Source organism: Felis catus, chromosome E2 (genome assembly GCF_018350175.1).
Source record: "Felis catus isolate Fca126 chromosome E2, F.catus_Fca126_mat1.0, whole genome shotgun sequence".
Lineage (NCBI taxonomy): Eukaryota > Metazoa > Chordata > Mammalia > Carnivora > Felidae > Felis > Felis catus.
Genome location: NC_058382.1, coordinates 14140647 through 14158392, shown reverse-complemented (window position 1 = coordinate 14158392; position 17746 = coordinate 14140647). Strand labels below are relative to the sequence as shown.

Here is a 17746-nt window from a genome sequence, read left to right as displayed (position 1 = left end):
GCTGGTCTCTCCTGCAACCCCCGACGCCCCATCCTTCCCCTCTCAGGGTGGCACTGCTGGGAACTCGTTACTTGCTCGCTGCTCCCCTGGGGACAAAATCCAAACTCCTCCCTTTTGCCACAAAGCCCTTCACGGTCTAGTCTCTGAAACACACTCCTTGCTCCCTGTGATCCGACCACAGATTGACTCTCAGTTTTTCTAAAATGACTTCGAGCGCCCGCCACCACCATAAACACAGATTTTGTCTGTTTTCTTCCCTGCCTTAACCCCAATGCTTTAGGTACATAGCAAGTACTCAAAAATGACAATAAAGGGCCTCTGGATCTTTAAACTTGTTTCCCCATCCTGAAAGTACACCTTCCGTTCCCAGACTGTTTCTCACCAGGTCTCATCTCAAAGATTTCCTTCTCTCAGAAGCCCTCCCTTGATGCTTGAGTGGGTTAGGACCCATTCTGGGCTCCTATGGTGTCCTGGGCTTCACCCCATCCTGACCCTGACCCCTCTGCCCATGTCTCCCATTCTTGGCCCTGAGGGCAGGTACTGAGGTTATCTCTGTCACCCAGGGCTTGGTCCGTAGCATCACCCAGCACATGGACACAGAGCAGGCATCCAGTGAAAGTTCTTTAAATATGCCCAATGTGACAGAAGGAGAAACAGGGCAGAAAAAAAAACAAAAACAAAAACCCTGAGCTAGTGCCCTGAAACTGAACCAGTATTGCCCTTCCCCTAAAAGTGTCACCAAGAGGAGGGAGAGGGAGTTTTTTTCCAGGCTACCCCTGGGAAGGGAGGTTTAAGCCTCCTCAGACCAGTTCTCACGGGTTGGAATTTGTCAACCAGTCATCCTGCTGCTTGCAGAAGCAATATATGATTGGAATGGAATTTTTTTTTTTTTTTGAGGGGAAGGTGTTGGGTGGGTAGGTGGGGGAGGCTGTGAAGTGGGGACAGAGGAGTGGCTCACTCAAACCTGCAAAAGGTGTCTCTGGGCAACATGGGCAGGGGACAGTAGATTCCAAAGAGGGACATGATTAGGAAGGGGTCATTCTCCCCGCCCCCCCATCCTGCCCTTCTTCCAGAGGCCCCATCTCAGAGTGGCCTCACTGTAACTCCATCTCTAGGTTCCAGTCCCATGAAGCCTGGATGCCTCTCTCCCCTCCGTCATGGACTATCCAACTCCACTCACCTCCACTCTCTTGCCCCCGTCAAGGCCTCTGTCTTGGTGCCCTGGGGCTCTAGCCTCCACTCTTGCACGCCTCCGATCCACATTTACACAGCAGTCAAGGGCAGCTTTATAAAACATAAACCTGACTGTGCCCCTCTCCACCTCTCTCCTGCTCCCCTCCTAGCACAGAACCTCAGGATGAAGCTCAAGCTTTTTACAATGATTCTGCACAATTTAGCTTCCATGTAAGAGCCTCTTGGGGCTGACCACTCCTCCCCTCTGAGCCAAGTATTATTAACTTGTTTGCTCCTGGAGCTGGCTTAGGTAGTTTCCTAAGCCCTCTGGACTTCCTCCTTCAGAGCCCTGGCCACTCTGGGTGGTCACTGTCACGGGCAAGGGTGTCTTCCTCACTGGACTGTGAGATCTGTGAAGGGAGGGTCACCCCCTGGGTCCTCATAGTCCTCACCTGGTCTCCAGCACAGGGCCAGATGAAGAAATGAAGGAAAATCTTACACAGAGGGAGATAGAGACACCGAATCAGCCAGACAAAGCCAGACAGAGGAAGAGTCAGAGTCGGGTCTTCTAGAATAACGTGAAGCTCTGGGCTCAAGATTTATTGCTCCTTTCCTCTGTTCTCCATTTCTCAGAACGCTGTCCTCCTGGATGCGGTCAGATCCCTAGTCGTACTGGTGGGAGGGGTAGGTACTGTGCCCGTCGTATTTATCAGTAGTGAGACAGCTCAGCATGAAGTGGCCCAGGTCGTGTTTGGAGATGACCCTTGAGGGGCCTCGTCCATCCAGGGTCACTGAGTAGGCCCCAGTCAGTGGCTGGTCTCCTGCAAGGTAAAGACACAGGAATGGGTGAAGCAGATGCCCCTTCCCCTTCCTGCAACACGTGATCATTCCAGGGGCCTTACAGTGTGCCCAGCCCAGAGGATATAGGAGTCAACCATGTATGAAACCCTTCCCACGAGCAGGACGCTAATCTATACCAACTTCATTCATTCAATAAATCCTTATCGATGGCCTACTATGTGTCAGGTGCTGGGCACCTAGCAAGGCAAAAACCGGACAAGAACCCTTGCCCTTTGCGTGCAGTCATTCCCTAGGAAAAGGCAACAGATAAGAAAGTAAAATAGACAATGTGTCACATGGAGAAAAAGCAGAGAATAGGCTAGGGGCTATTATTGACTCTTATTTTACAGATGGGCAAACTGAATCTGGGAGATTACTTTGAAGTTACTTCCCAGGGTTGCAAAGGGTGACTTCCCAGCAGCAAAAGCTAGATTTGCTCTGGGTCCTTCCGTTTGGAGGCATAACTTGGCTGTTAGGAGGGCATCTGTTGGCTGCATTATGACAGTGACCAACTTCACTTAGGGGTTGAATGCAGCTACCAGTGCAGGGACAGCCTGGAATCATGTGCAGTAAGAAACACACACCCTCACCCAAGTGGCATTCCTGCCAACGATGTTTCATCTGAGTCTGGGAGAAAACAAGCAGAGAAATCCAGAAGATGGGATATTTAGAAAGAGACCTGGCTGAGTCAATTTTGTGAGACATATTTTTAATTTTTTTAATGCGTATTTATTTTTGAGAGAGAGAGAGAGAGAGCAAGTGGGGGAGGAGCAGAGACAGAGGGAGACAGGATCCGAAGCGGGCTCTGCGCTGATAGCACACAGCTTGATGTGGGGCTCGAACTCATGAACCATATATATATATATACAGAGAGAGAGAGAGAGAGAGAGAGAGAGAGAGACAGAGGGAGAGGGAGAGGGGAATCCCAACCAGGCTCTTTGCTGTCAGCCCAGAGCCTGACATGGGGCTCAATCCCATGAATCGTGAGACCATGGGGAACCAACCAAGCATCAGATGCTTAACCAACTGAGTCACTCAGGCACCCCTAAAAATTTTATTTTCAAGTAACCTCTACACCCAACATGGGGCTCAAACCCACGACCCCAAGATCAAGGGTCACAGCTCTTCTGACTGAGCCAGCCAGGCTCCCCAATATTTTTTAACAATTGGAAAATATTAAATATGGAATGGACCCTAAATGATACGGTAGAGTTCATGTCCATTCTCTTCATGCAACAATGGTACTGTGGACCATTCCCGAAGATACCTCTCTCGGGGGATGCCTATCAAAGTTCTAGGAGTGACATGTGATGATGTTTGCAACTTATCCTCAAATGGTTCACTTTCGCCAAAAAAAATTTTTTTTAATATATATGTATTTTATATATATGCACAAATACTATAAAAAATATATACTACACATGTATTCACATATACACATTAGGTGCGTGCACAAAAGGTAAAGCAAGCGACAGAATGTTAATTGAATCTAGATGAAGGGTTTAGGGGTCTTCATAAATCTCAATGTCTTCAACTTTTCTGGAGGTTTCGAAGTTTTTACACACATACTACAAAAAAAAAAAAAAAAAAAAAAACCTACCTCAAAAAAGGTATTCTGTGTTAAATAACGTTTAGGCATGATGTCTCTGGGTTTCACTTCAAACCCCAGAGGTCAGGAAGTAAAATTATGAGCCCTGTTCAGAGAGGAGAAAACTGAGGCACAGAAGCCCTGGGCCTGAAGTCCACACAGTGCTGGGACTGGGATTTTCACCCAGTTTCTCCATCATGCAGCCCCCGCCGCCGATTCAAAGCTTAGGATTCTGGTCCCCACAGGGCCCTGAACGGAACCTAAGCACTGAGCCTTATTTGAACCTCTAGAAGGCGCACAGGCCTTCTCTTGTCAGGGATCCCAGGAGCCAGAGGGCAAAGCAGAGCTGCCCTTGCAGCAAAACAGGCAAATGTGAGGCAGATACAAGTGCCCAGCCTTTGGGCCTTGGTGTTCCCGATCCCTCACCCCAATCCTCCTTTGCCCTGGACGCTCACCGGCCTCTCCCTCGCTGCACGAAGCCATCTCTTTAGAGAGTCAGTGCTCCATAAACACCCCCTCATGTCTCCCTTCTCTGTGCTTTATACTTTCTTCAGTCACCACAGCATACCTAACAGTAATATTGAGTTTCCTGTCTCCCCTGCTAGAAATGCAAACCTCATGAGAGCAGACTGTGTCACCAGTGCCTGGAAGGGTACATACTCCATATGCAAAAGACATTTGTTGAATGAATGAATGAATGAATGAATGAATGAATGAATTCATTCCTCCCTCCCTGTGTCTGGCTCTGTGTCTCTCCCAAGGTGGATTCCAGCCCTGGGAGAAGAAAAGAGGGTGTAGGTGTGGCTTACTGATTCTTTCCACAACGGCACCCTGAAATGTGGTTCACCAGACAGATATTTACTGAACATCTACCTTATGCCAAGCCCTGTTCTGGGCACTAGGAACACAGCTGTGATCAAAACAAGACAAAATCTGTGCCTCCAAAGAGTTGGCATTCTACAGACAGAGACACACGCTAAATAAGATAAAGAAAGGAGGGGCGCCTGGGTGGCTTAGTCGGTTAAGCATCTGACTTCAGCTCAGGTCATGATCTCATGGTTCGCATTGGGTTCTCTGCTGTCAAGGGCAGAGCATGCCTCAGATTCTCTGTTCCCCTTTCTCCCCTCCCCTGCTCATGCGTGCGTGCTCTCTCTCTCAAAGATAAATAAACATTAAAAAAGAAAGAGAGAGAGGGGGGTGCCTGGACGGTTTAGTTGGTTAAGCGTTCAACTTCAGCTCAGGTCATCATGGTTGGTGGGTTCGAGCCTCACATCTGGCTCTCTGTCAGCGCAGAGCCGCCTTCAGATTCTTTCTCTCTCTCTGCCCCTCTCCCCCCTCTAAAATAAAGAAACATTAAAAAAAATTTTTTTTTAAGATAAAGAAAGGAACGCTATGTGTGGTAAAAGGTAAATCCCCCTCCCTTGAATATGGGCTAGCCCCAGTAACTCCCTTCTAATAATAATACTAAAGAAGGGCTGGGGCACTTGGGTGGCTCAGTAGGTTAAACTTCCGACTTCAGCTCAGGTTTTGATCTCACAGCTCGTGAGTTCGAGCCCTGCGTCGGGCTCTGTGCTGACAGCTCAGAGCCTGGAGCCTGCCTCGGATTCTGTGTCTCCCTCTCTGTCTGCCCCTCCCCTGCTTGTGCTCTCTCTCAAAAATAAATAAACTTAAAAAAAAAAATACTAAATAAGGGTTGTTTTACATTTCTAAATTTGGGGTGGTTGGTCAAACAGAGGTAATGGAAAAGGGTATCAGAAAGGAGATAAAATCAAGCAGGAAAGAGGATAGAAAGTGCAGGGGGAGGGTTTGCAATTTTACACTGGCCAGGGAAGGCCTGGCAGATCTCACCATCTGATGGGAGGGGAGAGGCTGGTGGCAACCCTGCCCCCAGGTCCCAGCCCCACTCACCTATGTGTGGCGGCATCACGGCCACGTACTTCAGGCCTGACTCCTGCAGCACCTTGTGCATCCGGATGTGGTCATCGGTCACATCCTGCAGTCGCGGGGGCACCTTGGTCGGGTCCCATAGCAGGAAGGCTGGGGAGACACAAAGCAGGGTAAGCCAGGGCTTGAGGACAGCCTGGCCAGGCCCACAGCCCGCTGGTCATATGCCAGGACAAAACCCTGCAGGGGCTCCCCACTGCCTGCCAGTTGTCCCGGCTTCCCATCTTTCTCACAGCCACGTAAGGGCTGACCTCCTCTCTCCCTACCTCTTCCTGTCCACTTACCTCCTGTCTGGGTCATGACAGCAGCCTCCTCCCTGGGCTGCCTACCCCTGCCCCCACAACCTGCCCCCTGCAAGCAGCCAGACAGGGCCTGTGCACCCCCAGAGGGTCAGAGTTCATCTGTGGCTCAGCCTCATTCGCGGTAAAAGCAGAGTCCCCGTCAGAGCCCACAAGGCCCCACCAGACCTGGCACCGTTAGCCCCCTGACCTGAGCACCCAACACTCTCCCTTTCACTCACTCCGCCCGCGCCACGCTCCTGCCTCTGAGCCTTCGCAACTGCAGATCCCTCTGCCCTCCCTCAGGTCGCTTCCTTCCTGGGGAGGATGAAGCACAGAGGCAAGGCGTGGAGACCGTGGAGACAGACAGCCTGGTTTCACAGCCTGGTCTGCCAGCCCCAAGCTGTGTGACTGCGGGGCAGCCGGTGGGCCTCCCCGTGCCTCCACTCCCTTCCATACAAGGGAGGCATAAAAACAGCTACTATTAACTGAGCACCTACTATGTGCCGCTAGGAGTATATATACTCAGAATTTTGTGATGACCAAGTGGCACTCATCCCTAAGGTACTCATATGGTGCTTAGCACACAGGAGGTGCTCAGTGAATGCTGTTAGCATTCACTGCTCCCATTATGCACCCTGTACCCTGTCTTTTGGATTATGCAAGGCAACCATTTGTTTCACGTCCTTCTCCTCATAAATTGGGAGCTCTGTGAATGTAGAGACCTGGTGTGTGGATCACGGCTCTGTCGTTTCCTATAGGAGGCTCTCCCTGACCCTCTCTTGGGCTGGCTGGGTCAGGTGCCTCCTCTGGGCTTCCGTAGTCCTTTAGGCCTCTCCTGTTCTCGCCCTGACCCTCTGCCTGTGCCCCTTCATCTCGGCCCTGGCTACTCTGGCCTGTCCCACTGTGTGTGATGATGGGTCTGTTTACCACTTCCCTCCCATCCGTGAGACCCATGAGTACAGGGCCCAGGGCTGTGTTGGTCACCACTGTGTCCCCAGCATCACCCGGCAAGGTTCGTGCACACAGTCGGTGCTCAATAAGTGCACAGTAACTTGGGATGGCTCCAATGGCAACTTGCATTGGCTCCTTGCATTTGGATGGCTCCAAAGCTCCTTGGCTGCCTGTCCAGTACCTACCCCCCCACCCTTCAGCCCCATCCCTATGATCCCACCACCCACCCGAGGTGCAGGCCACGACCTTGTTCACACCATGGGCCTTCATGGCCGCCACAATGTTCCGGGCGCCCTCGGACATAACTGTAGTAGGACCTTAGAGAGGACAGAGAGTGGCTGTCACTAGCAGGTGGCGGTGGTGGTGGGGGTGGCAGGGGTGGGGCCGGGGGCGGGGGTGGCGCTGGGGGCCGAGGTGCAGGGGTGGGCCGTGGGCAGAGAGGGGGCTCAGTACTGAGATCATTGCGGGTGCCCAGCAGCACGATGATGGCATCCTGCCCAGCCACGGTCTTGTCTACATCGGCCGCATGCAGAACGTCACCCACTACCACGTGGGCTGGCTGGGGCCCCTCTGGGGGCAGCCTGGAGGCATCCCGCACCAGCACTGTCACCTCATAACCTGTGGGCAAAGAAGGGCAGAGAAGCAGGTCAGTAGGCTTGTGGGCTGCCACTCCCAGGCTCCACGGGCTGGGTCCCGGAGGGTGCCACGAACCCCCAAATCCATCCCCCAGGTCTCTTGTTATGGGTAAGTGGTCTTCACACATTTTTTAAAGATTTACTTATTTATATTTATTTTTAATTAAAATTTTTTTAATGTTTATTCATTTTTTGAGAGAAAGAGAGAGAGAGAAAGACAGAGCGTGAGTGGGGGAGGGGTAGAGAGAGAGGGAGACACAGAATCCAAAGGAGGCTCCAGGCTTTGAGCTGTCAGCACAGAGCCCGACATGGGGCTTGAACCCATGAACCATGAGGCCATGACCTGGGCCAAAATCAGCACTTAACTGACTGAGCCACCTAGGCACCCCAAAGGTTTATTTATTTTTGAGAGAGAGAGCAAGTTGGGGAGGGGCAGAGAGAGAGAGAGGACAGAGGATCCAAAGCAGTGCTCAGTGCTGACAGCAGAGAGCCCGATGCAGGGTTTGAACTCACGTTCAGAACCATGATATCACGACCTGAGCTAGAGTCAGACGCTCAACCCGCTGAGCCACGCAGGCACCCCAGTCTTTAAATATTTTTGCTGGCATACTCACAGTTGACATTTAGCTGGTTGTTAAAATAGGACAATACCTTCATGCCCGTTTATAAATAACCTGCCCTGATGCCTCCAAGGGCCTCCCCCAGAACTGCCCAGACTTCTCCACCCTCCAGCAACTAAAGGGTTAAAGCCTGGCATCACACCGGTCTATGCCCCCCATCCATGGAGGAAAATGAGGTACAGAGGAACACATGAGCTCCCCAAAGGTTGCCCAATGCTGGGATTGGTCCCCAGGCTGACTTCTGAAGGGCAGGGCCCTAAGTGGTCATTCAAGATTTTGAACATCGTCTTGCTATGTCCAGTCCCAAAGAATTTTGAGTAACTGTGTCTCCACACATACACACCTATTTTAAAGTTCACAACCAACAGTGGCTCAGTCGGTTAAGCGTCCAACTTCAGCTCAGGTCGTGATCTCACAGTTTGTGGATTCAAGCCCCGAGTCAGGCTCTGTGCTGACAATGCGAGCCTGGAGCCTGCTTCAGATTTTGTGTCTTCCTCTCTCTCTGCCCCTCCGCTGCTCACACTCTGTCTCTGTCTCTGTCTCTCTCTCTCTCAAAAAATCAATAAACATTAAAAAAAATTTTTTTAAATAAATAAAATAAGTTCACAGCCAACATATTTCTTCCTTTGTTCTAAACAATGGCAAAGGTTGTTAATGTTTGGGTGTATGGACATGATGATATTTAAAAAATTATTAATTGTGGTCTCTGTTATGGACTAAATGTTTGTGCCCTAGCCCCCTAAATTCATATGCCAAAGCTCTAGCCTCCAATGTGATGGTATTTGGAGATGGAGCCTTTGGGAGGTAATTAGGTTTTGATGAGCTCATGAGGGTGGGGACCCCATGATGGGATTTGTGTCTTTATAAGAGGAAGAGAGACCAGAGCTCTCTGGCCACTATGTGAGGATCCAGCAAGAAGGCAGCTGTCTGCAACCCAGGAAGAGGGCCCTCACCGGAAGCCAAGTCTATTAATACCTTATCTTGGACTTTGGAGCCACCAGAACTATGAGAAATAAATACCTATTGTACACCACCAGTCTATGGAATTTTGTCATAGCAACCCGAGCTGACTAAGACAGCTTCTAAACATCATTCTTGTGATAAAGGAACCAGAGCTCCTTAGAGAAAGGACAAGATGAGGCTGGAATGTCTTGTAGTGCTGGTAAGGCAATGCTTAAAGAATGATGAGGCTATATTGAAAGGACACAGAAGTCACTTTTATAAATTTATTTTTAAGTTTATTTATTTTGAGGGAGAGAGAGAGACAGAGTGCGAGCAGGGGAAGGGCAGAGAGAAAGGGAGACAAAGAATCCAAAGTAGGCTCCAAGCTCTGAGCTGTGAGCACAGAGCCTGACATGGGGCTCGAACTCACGAACCATAAGATCATGAACTGAGCTGAAGTCGGATACTTAATCAACCGAGCCACCGAGCCGCCCCTGAAAGGACACAGAAGCCACTTGAAGGCGTTCTCATTGGAAAAATCAGGGACAATATGATTTGTCCAAAAGAATACTGACAAAGAGGGATGCCTGGGTGGCTCAGTCAGTTAAGCATCCAGCTTCTGCTCAGTTCATGATCTCACAGTTGGTGAGCTCGAGGCCTGCATCAGGTGAGTTTGTGCCCCGCTCGGGCTCCGCGCTGACAGTGGGGAGCCTTCGTGGGATTCTCTGCCCCTTGCTCACTCATGCTCTCTCTCTCTCTCTCTCTCTCAAAAATAAATAAATAAAATTTAAAAAATGGTTAAGTTGGTAAATAAAAAAAATTGACAAAAAATTTAAACACATCAAATATTTAAAAATCTGTGAGTTCAGAATGATACTAACAAAGAAACCTCATTAGTCATCACCAACAGCTACCAGAGGGTTAGTTCATTATCCAGAAAATGATAAAAGAAAAGGAAAAACAACAAGCAAAATTGTTCCATTTCTCTTGACAGCTGTCATGTATTTCAAAAACAAGTGATGGGAGATTTGAACACTCTGGGGCAATGATGATGAAAATAATGATAAACAGTGCACCTGGGTGGTGGCTCAGTCTGTCAGGCGTCCGACTTCAGCTCAGGTCATGATCTCACGGCTGGTGAGTTCGAGCCCCGAGTCAGGCTCTGTGCTGACATCACAGAGCCTGGAGCCTGCTTCGGATTCGGTGTCTCCCTCTCTCTCTGTCCCTCCCCCGTTCGTGTTCTGTCTCTCTCTCAGAAATAAATAAATATTAAAAAAAATTGTTTTAAGAAAATAATAATGTTTATGCAATACTCACTATATGTGTTTGACATATGTTTTACTCATTTAATGCTCAAAGTAACCCTGGGTTTGAATTGCAGCCACACCACCAGCTAGCTGTGTGATAATGGGCCAGTCACATAATCTCTCTTGGCCTTAGGGCCTTCATCTATAAGGCGACACTGATAATAGTCTCTACCTCACAGGGTTAATGTAGGTTTAAATAATACATCTAAAGGTTTAATGTAGTCAGTTGATTTTTGACAATGATGCCCAGACAATTCTGTGGGGAAAGAATAGTCTTTTCAACAAACGGTACTGGGATAACTGGACATCCACATGTGAAATAATGAAGTCGGATCCCTACCTCACACTGTATATGAAAACTAACTCAAAATGATCAAAGACCTAAATGTTAGAGCTGAAACTATTTAAAAAATCTTAGAGGGGCATGTGGGTGGCAGTCGGTTGGGCGTCTGACTTCGGCTCAGGTCACGGTCTCATGATTTGTGAGTTAGAACCCCACGTCGGGCTCTGTGCTGACAGCTCGGCGCCTGGAGCCTGCTTCAGATTCTGTGTCTCCCCCTCTCTCTGCCCCTCCCATGCTCATGCTCTGTCTCTCTCTGTCTCTCAATAATAAATAAACATTAAAAAATTAAAAATAAATAAATAAACAATCTTAGGAAAAAAACAGGTATACGTCTTCGTGACTTTGGATTAGGCAACAGTTTCTTAGCCATGATATCGAAAACACAAGCAGCAAAAGCCTGGAGCCTGCTTCAGTTTCTGTGTCTCCCTCTCTCTCTCTCTCTCTCTCTCTCTCTCAAAAATAAACATTAAAAAAAAAAAAGAAAGAAAGTGAAAAGAGAATCAATAGAATGGGAGGAAACTTTTGCAAATCATACATCTGATAAAGGGCTTGTATTTAGAATACATAAAGGACTCCTACAACTCGATAATAAAAAGATAAAACCCAATTAAAAATTGGGCAAAACATATGAACAGAGACTTCTCCAAGGAAGATACACACGTGGCCCATAAATACATGAAAAGATCCTCAGCATCATCAGTCATCGGGGAAATGCAAATCAAAACCACAAAGAGATACAACGTCACACCCACTAGAATGGCTATGATAAAAAAGACATTAAATGCTGGTACACATGTGGAGAAGCTGAAAGTCTCATACGCTACTGATGGGTGTGCTGAATGATGCAGCTAGCTGCTTTGGAAAACATTCTGGGAGTTAGTTCCTCAAAAGGATAAACATGAAGTTAGCATATGACTCAGCCTTTCCACTCCTAGGTATATGTCCAAGGGAAATGAAGACACATGTTCATACAAACACTTGCACATGATTCCATCGAGGCATTATTCATAATAGCCCCAAATGGAAACAACCCAGACGTCCTCCATGGACTGCATGGATAAAATGAAAATGAAACCCGGTCTACCCATCCAATGTACATAATAGTACTGGGCAATAAAAAGAGGAAATGACAGACAGATACGTGCTCCAACACGGACACCCCTTGAAACGATGTTTTTTGCTAAGTGAAAGAAGCCGGTGGAAGCCAGTGACAAAGAACAATGTGATGTACGATCCCATTTACGTGAAATGTCTGGAACAGGCAAATAGGTACAAAGAGAAAGGAGATGAGCGGTTGTAGACAGCTGGGGGAGAGGCTAAGAAGGAAAACGGAGGGGGTGACTCCTAGGGATTTCTTTTTGGGGTGATGAAAATGTTCCAAATTAATTGCGATGGTGTTTGCACGTTCTGTGAATAGGCCGAAAGCACTAAGTTGTGTACTTTGAGTGGGTGAATTATATGGCATGTGAATTAAATCTTAATAAAGGTGTTTTAAAAAGCACAGAACTGGGGCGCCTGGGTGGCGCAGTCGGTTGAGCGTCCGACTTCAGCCAGGTCACGATCTCGCGGTCCGTGAGTTCGAGCCCCGCATCGGGCTCTGGGCTGATGGCTCAGAGCCTGGAGCCTGTTTCCGATTCTGTGTCTCCCTCTCTCTCTGCCCCTCCCCCGTTCATGCTCTGTCTCTCTCTGTCCCAAAAAAAATAAATAAACGTTGAAAAAAAAATTAAAATAAATAAATAAATAAAAAAATAAGAAGCACAGAACTGAAACAAACAAATGAAAAGTTGAGGGGGGTGCCTGGCACAGAAAGGGGCGGTATGTGGGGCTGGCTGTTACTATACTTTTTAATCATTTCACAAGGTTATTTCCTGTCCTGGTTTAGTCCTCCTTGGGCTCCCGGCCCCTGTCTCACCCCCTCCCATCCATACTCCACATGGCAGTCAGACAGAGCTTTCCACAGTTGTACTAGAGTGCCCTCCAGCTCATATCCCTCCCATGATCCCCTCAGTGCCTGGACATAAAGTCTATGCTCCTCATGACAGCCTTCCAGTCCCTCGGGGTCTGGCCTCCCCTCTCCAGCCTGTGCTGAAGCCACTACCCTCTTAACTCACTGTACTTTTTTAAGTTCTTCAAATGCATCATGGTTTCCTGCCTCCTGGCCTTTGCACATGCTGTTCCCTCAGCCAGAAGCACCCTTGATCCTTTCCCCCAGCCCCCAGCTGCTTGTGTTTCCTCTGTCACTGTCTTACTTATGCTGCCCTAGAGTAAATAATGGCCCTGCAGTTCTAAGGACGTTGTCATATTCGTCACCATCTCCCTGATGTTTTATAAACACAAAAGCACAGGGGTGGATATACACACAATATAAACACAAAAGCACAGGCTTTACTGCCCCATGGACCTGGGTTCAAACTCCAGCTCTACCAGTAAGTGGCTGAGGAACCACAGGGAACACGTTCCCTGGTTGGACCCCAGTCTCCTCTCTAAAATGAAAATGAGAATTCCCAGTGTCCCCATCCTGGGTGACCACCTTTCAGAAGGGAATGGCTGTCCTCGCACACATCAGGGAGCAGTGGAAACTTTCAGGGTGCCAGTGTGGGCATCGGTTAACTACCAATGGTTACAACGGACCCTAGTAAATTGTGAGCATTCTGAGGGAGAAAAATGTTCTCATGGAGAATGAGAGCTCCGACACATGCTCAGTACAAGGGTGCCCATTAGTGTTATATTATTGCTGATTAATGACATTTATTGAGAACCTCTTATATGCCAAGTCCTGTGCTAAGCTCTTTCCATAGATGAATGGTATTTTTTTTTCCAAACATTTTTTTAAAAAATTTTTTTAACGTTTATTTATTTTTGAGACAGAGAGAGACAGAGCATGAACGGGGGAGGGTCAGAGAGAGGGAGACACAGAATCTGAAACAGGCTCCAGGCTCTGAGTGGTCAGCACAGAGCCCAACACGGGGCTCGAACTCACGGACCGTGAGATCATGACCTGAGCCGAAGTCGGCCGCTTAACCGACTGAGCCACCCAGGCGCCCCTCCAAACATTTATTTTTTTTTTTCAACGTTTATTTATTTTTGGGACAGAGAGAGACAGAGCATGAACAGGTGAGGGGCAGAGAGAGAGGGAGACACAGAATCGGAAACAGGCTCCAGGCTCTGAGCCATCAGCCCAGAGCCCGACGCGGGGCTCGAACTCACGGACCGCGAGATCGTGACCTGGCTGAAGTCGGACGCTTAACCGACTGCGCCACCCAGGCGCCCCTCCAAACATTTTTTTTAAAAAATGTTTATTTATTTTGAGAGAGAGAGAACATGAATGAGCGGGGGAGGGGCAGAGAGAGAGAGGGAGACAGAGAATCTCAAGCAGGCTCTACTCTGTCAGCACAGAGCCTGATGTGGGGCTCAATCTCACAAACTGTGAGATCACGACCTGAGCCAAAAATCAAGAGTCAGCTGCTTAACTGACTGAGCCACCCAGGCGCCCCTTTTTCCAAAAAATTTTTTTTAAACAACCCATATTTAAATGTAAATTTCAATAGCCACATGTCACTAGTAGCTACCATATCAAACAGCATTGTTTTAGAATTCACAGATTTGGAGGGCGCCTGGGTGGCTCAGTCGGTTGGGCGTCTGACTTTGGCTCTGGTCATGATCTCACTGTTCATGGTTTTGAGCCCCACATGGGGTTCTCTGCTGTCAGTGTAGAGCCCTCCCTCTCTCTGCCCTTCCCCTGCTCATGCTTGCTCTCTCTCAAAAACAAATAAACATTAAAAAAAAAGAATTCATATATTTTACCCTTTAGAAAAAACGAGAGCATTGGTAAGGTACTTCCACACTTTTTTTTTTTTTTTTTTACAAATCCCTAACTTTATATTTTTCTCTTAAATTTTTTAAAAAAGAAATTCTATTGTATATGAAAGTTGGAAGACGTCATTTCTCATGTTTGCTTTTGCTTTATCTTATATATTATCTGTGTGTATAATATATAACATATGTAATTATATATGTGTATATATAAACACACACACACACACACACACACACACAACATACACATAAAGTTTTTTCTTAACTATTTGAGTTTTTTCTTAACTATTTTTCTTAACTATTTGCAGAGATCATGCCCTTTTTAAAATTTTTGATCTCAACCCTCAGTCCAAAACAGATTTCCATGCCTAACCCAGCATATACAACTCCATGCATATATAATTGAAAGAAGTTTCATAAAACCAATATTTAACCTATGATATACTGACACCTTTATAACCAATTAAATGTATTTCAGAACTATGACCCACAGTTTGAAAAGCACCAGATTGCAGCAATCCTAAAAGATATTATTATATGCCCATTTTGAAGATGGGGGAATTGAGACCATTTTAGGTTAACTGAGCCAAGTTCACACAGCTATGAGTTCACTCAGCCAAAAGAGGGCTTATTGAATTACCAACTATGTATTGGTCATGGTTCTTAGCATTTTCCACATATTATCTCATTTAATCATTGCAAGCACCCCAGAGCAAGCAATACTAGTTTTCTTCTAAGAAAATTTTTTGGTTGGGGGGGGGGGCGCCTGGATGGCTCAGTCGTTTAAGAATCCGACTTTGGCTGGGGTTCGTGGGTTCGAGCCCCGAGTCAGGCTCTGTGCTGACAGCTCAGAGCCTGGAGCCTGCTTCAGATTCTGTGTCTCCCTCTCTCTCTGTCCCTCCCCTGCTCTCTCTCTCTTTCAAAAATAAACATTTAAAAAATTAAAAAAAAAATTTTTTTAAGTAATCTCTATGTCCAGTGTGGGGTTTGAACTCACGACCCTGAGATCAGGAGTTGCACGCTCTACTGACTGTGCCAGCCAGGCACCCAAGTGCTACTAGTTATATCCCCACTTTCCAGCTGTCTAGGTACACAGACGACAAGGCATTCGTCGATGTAGGTGGTGAGTGGCAGAGCTGGGATGTGAAGGCGGGCAGGCTGGCACCAGCCTATAGAATCAGTGAGGTAAATAAAAAGCCAGCTCAGGGGGCGCCTGGGTGGCGCAGTCGGTTAAGCGTCTGACTTCAGCCAGGTCACGATCTCGCGGTCCGTGAGTTCGAGCCCCGCGTCAGGCTCTGGGCTGATGGCTCAGAGCCTGGAGCCTGTTTCCGATTCTGTGTCTCCCTCTCTCTCTGCCCCTCCCCCGTTCATGCTCTGTCTCTCTCTGTCCCAAAAATAAATAAACGTTGAAAAAAAGAATTAAAAAAAAAAAAGCCAGCTCAGTCAGGCTCCTCTTTTCCTGCTGGAGACAGTGAGGCTCAGAGGCTCAATGTGGCTCTGAAGAGACTTGTCAGAGCCACCCTGAGATGGCAGGGCCTCCCCTCGGCCTCAGCTCTCAATTCCCTGGGGTGCAGTCCCAGTTGTGACCAGCAGGGTGGACAAGTGGAATTCAGCAGAATTCAGGATAAAGGGTAAGGTAGTAACATGGGAATCTGGATCTTCAGGGTGACTCAGCACCTTTCAACTTCTCCCTCTTACTTCCTCCCCAAGAAATAGTTATCAGCAAATTTCTTTCTCCCCTCCCCACAAATCAAGATCCTCACCGAGTCTTCCTGGAGAGGGAGAGAGCAGTGGGCCTGATGAGGAACTGTCAGGCCAAGTCCCTCCAAGGGCTGGGCTAGGAGACAATAGAGAGTGGGATCCTGACAGCCTCCACCCTTTTGGGGCACCCAGATAGTCAATATCTTCAGCGTCACTGAGGCCAGCGAGGGTGGGGCCTTATATCTGGAAGTCCCAGGCACCCCTGGGGGTTGGTGAAGTCTGGATGGTGGAGGCAGGGGAGGCCGCAGGACGTTATCCCCTTTCTCGGAGCAACTGAATTTGCAACTCTTACCCACTTTCCCAGGACCAGCGCCCAAGTCTTCACCTACGTCTCCATTATCCTCTTTCCATAACGTGCTCACAGCAACTGGCCACCCAGCCTTCTAAACTTCCAGCCTTGGTGCCCAGGCCACGAGCAAGTGCACCTTTGGCAGTTAAGAGCACAGGCCGGGTTCAAATCCCAGCACCACCACTTTCCACCTGTCTGATATCGGGCAAGTCACTCTCTGGGCCTTAGTTTTCTCATCTGTGAAGTGAGGTGATACTAGTACCCCCGGACATGAGCGCTGGGAGGATTTAACAGGGGGAAAAGCGGTAGGGGCTGGGAGGCAAGCCGTTGCCTGGCTTAGTAAGCCCTCGCTGGGTGTGCTAACAACCACAACTACAACTACAGCATTTCATAAGAGCACTGTATTTAAACCTGTCACTGGAACTCCTCTGCCTCCCAGGGCCAATTCCTAGTCCTCAGACTCATAAAATTGGATCTCACGGCGTCCCCCATTTCTGTCCCCGTCGCCACCTGCTTTGCCCCTAGGTCACAAATCAAAGCACGGATGGCCCAACCAGCCTTGCCCGGGTCCCAGGATGCCCCTTCCTAATGAGGGGCATATACACCCCGTGACATCCCCCGCCCACCCCAGCTCATGCCTGCTTCCACCGCCTGCGCCAGGGTGGTGAGCCCGGTCCTGCCCGTGGCACCGAAGATGGCAATCTTCTTGACCTCCATTCTGCGGACTCGTAGGGGTGTGAGGCCACGGAGTTGCACGACGCGCGGGAACTGGCTGGCTGCTGGGCCTCCCTCTCGTCCTTCTCCGGCGGGAGGGACAGGGCGGGGCTGGCACCGAAGGCCACGCCTCAGCTTGCTTCTGGGCCCCAGGCTCAGGCCGAGGGGCGGGGCCAAACAGGTCACGCCTCTAGCCAGGAAGAACGCGGTGGGAGCGGCAGCAGTCTGCTCGCCTCCACCTGGCGTCCAGCACCGCCCCCTCCGCCTTCCACTTAGACTGGGAGGCGTGGCCGCATCTGGACCACTGGGAGGAACGTGGGTGGACCCGGTGCCCCGCCTCTGCGCTCTAGTCGGGGGCGGGGTGAGCTCGGGCCACGCCCACCGACCTCTCCTAGCTCACGCCCCCTCTCCTAAGGCCTGAGGCTGACCTGGGACCCACGCTGTGCCCCAAGACCTTTCAGAAGCTGCAAGGGGAGAAAATGAGGGAGGGTGGGACACTGTGTGTATATGTGCCCATGTGACTATGTGTGACTGAGTAGCCC

The 17746-nt window shown here is 48.9% G+C and overlaps 1 protein-coding gene across 1 annotated transcript; it reads right to left on the bottom strand.

Annotated features, from left to right (window-relative positions):
* Window positions 1-1739: 1739 nt before the first annotated feature.
* On the bottom strand, window positions 1740-17315 carry BLVRB (biliverdin reductase B). Its single transcript, XM_003997792.6, has 5 exons — window positions 17129-17315; window positions 7231-7395; window positions 7005-7094; window positions 5510-5638; window positions 1740-1994 (listed from the first exon to the last, which is right to left on the bottom strand). Exons 1-5 carry the CDS (start codon window positions 17205-17207, stop codon window positions 1837-1839), a joined length of 621 nt encoding a protein of 206 aa, XP_003997841.1. The 5' UTR covers window positions 17208-17315; the 3' UTR covers window positions 1740-1836.
* Between the last annotated feature and the right edge of the window lie 431 nt (window positions 17316-17746).

Bases quoted from the DNA above. Each gene is read 5' to 3' on its own strand.
- BLVRB (XM_003997792.6), bottom strand. From the start codon at position 17,207: ATGGAGGTCAAGAAGATTGCCATCTTCGGTGCCACGGGCAGGACCGGG. The intron at 7,095-7,230 runs GTACTGAGCCCC...GTCCTCTCTAAG, and splicing joins GGGCACCCGCAATGATCTCA to GTCCTACTACAGTTATGTCC. The intron at 5,639-7,004 runs GTGGGTGGTGGG...GTGTCTCCCCAG, and splicing joins GGTCGTGGCCTGCACCTCGG to CCTTCCTGCTATGGGACCCG.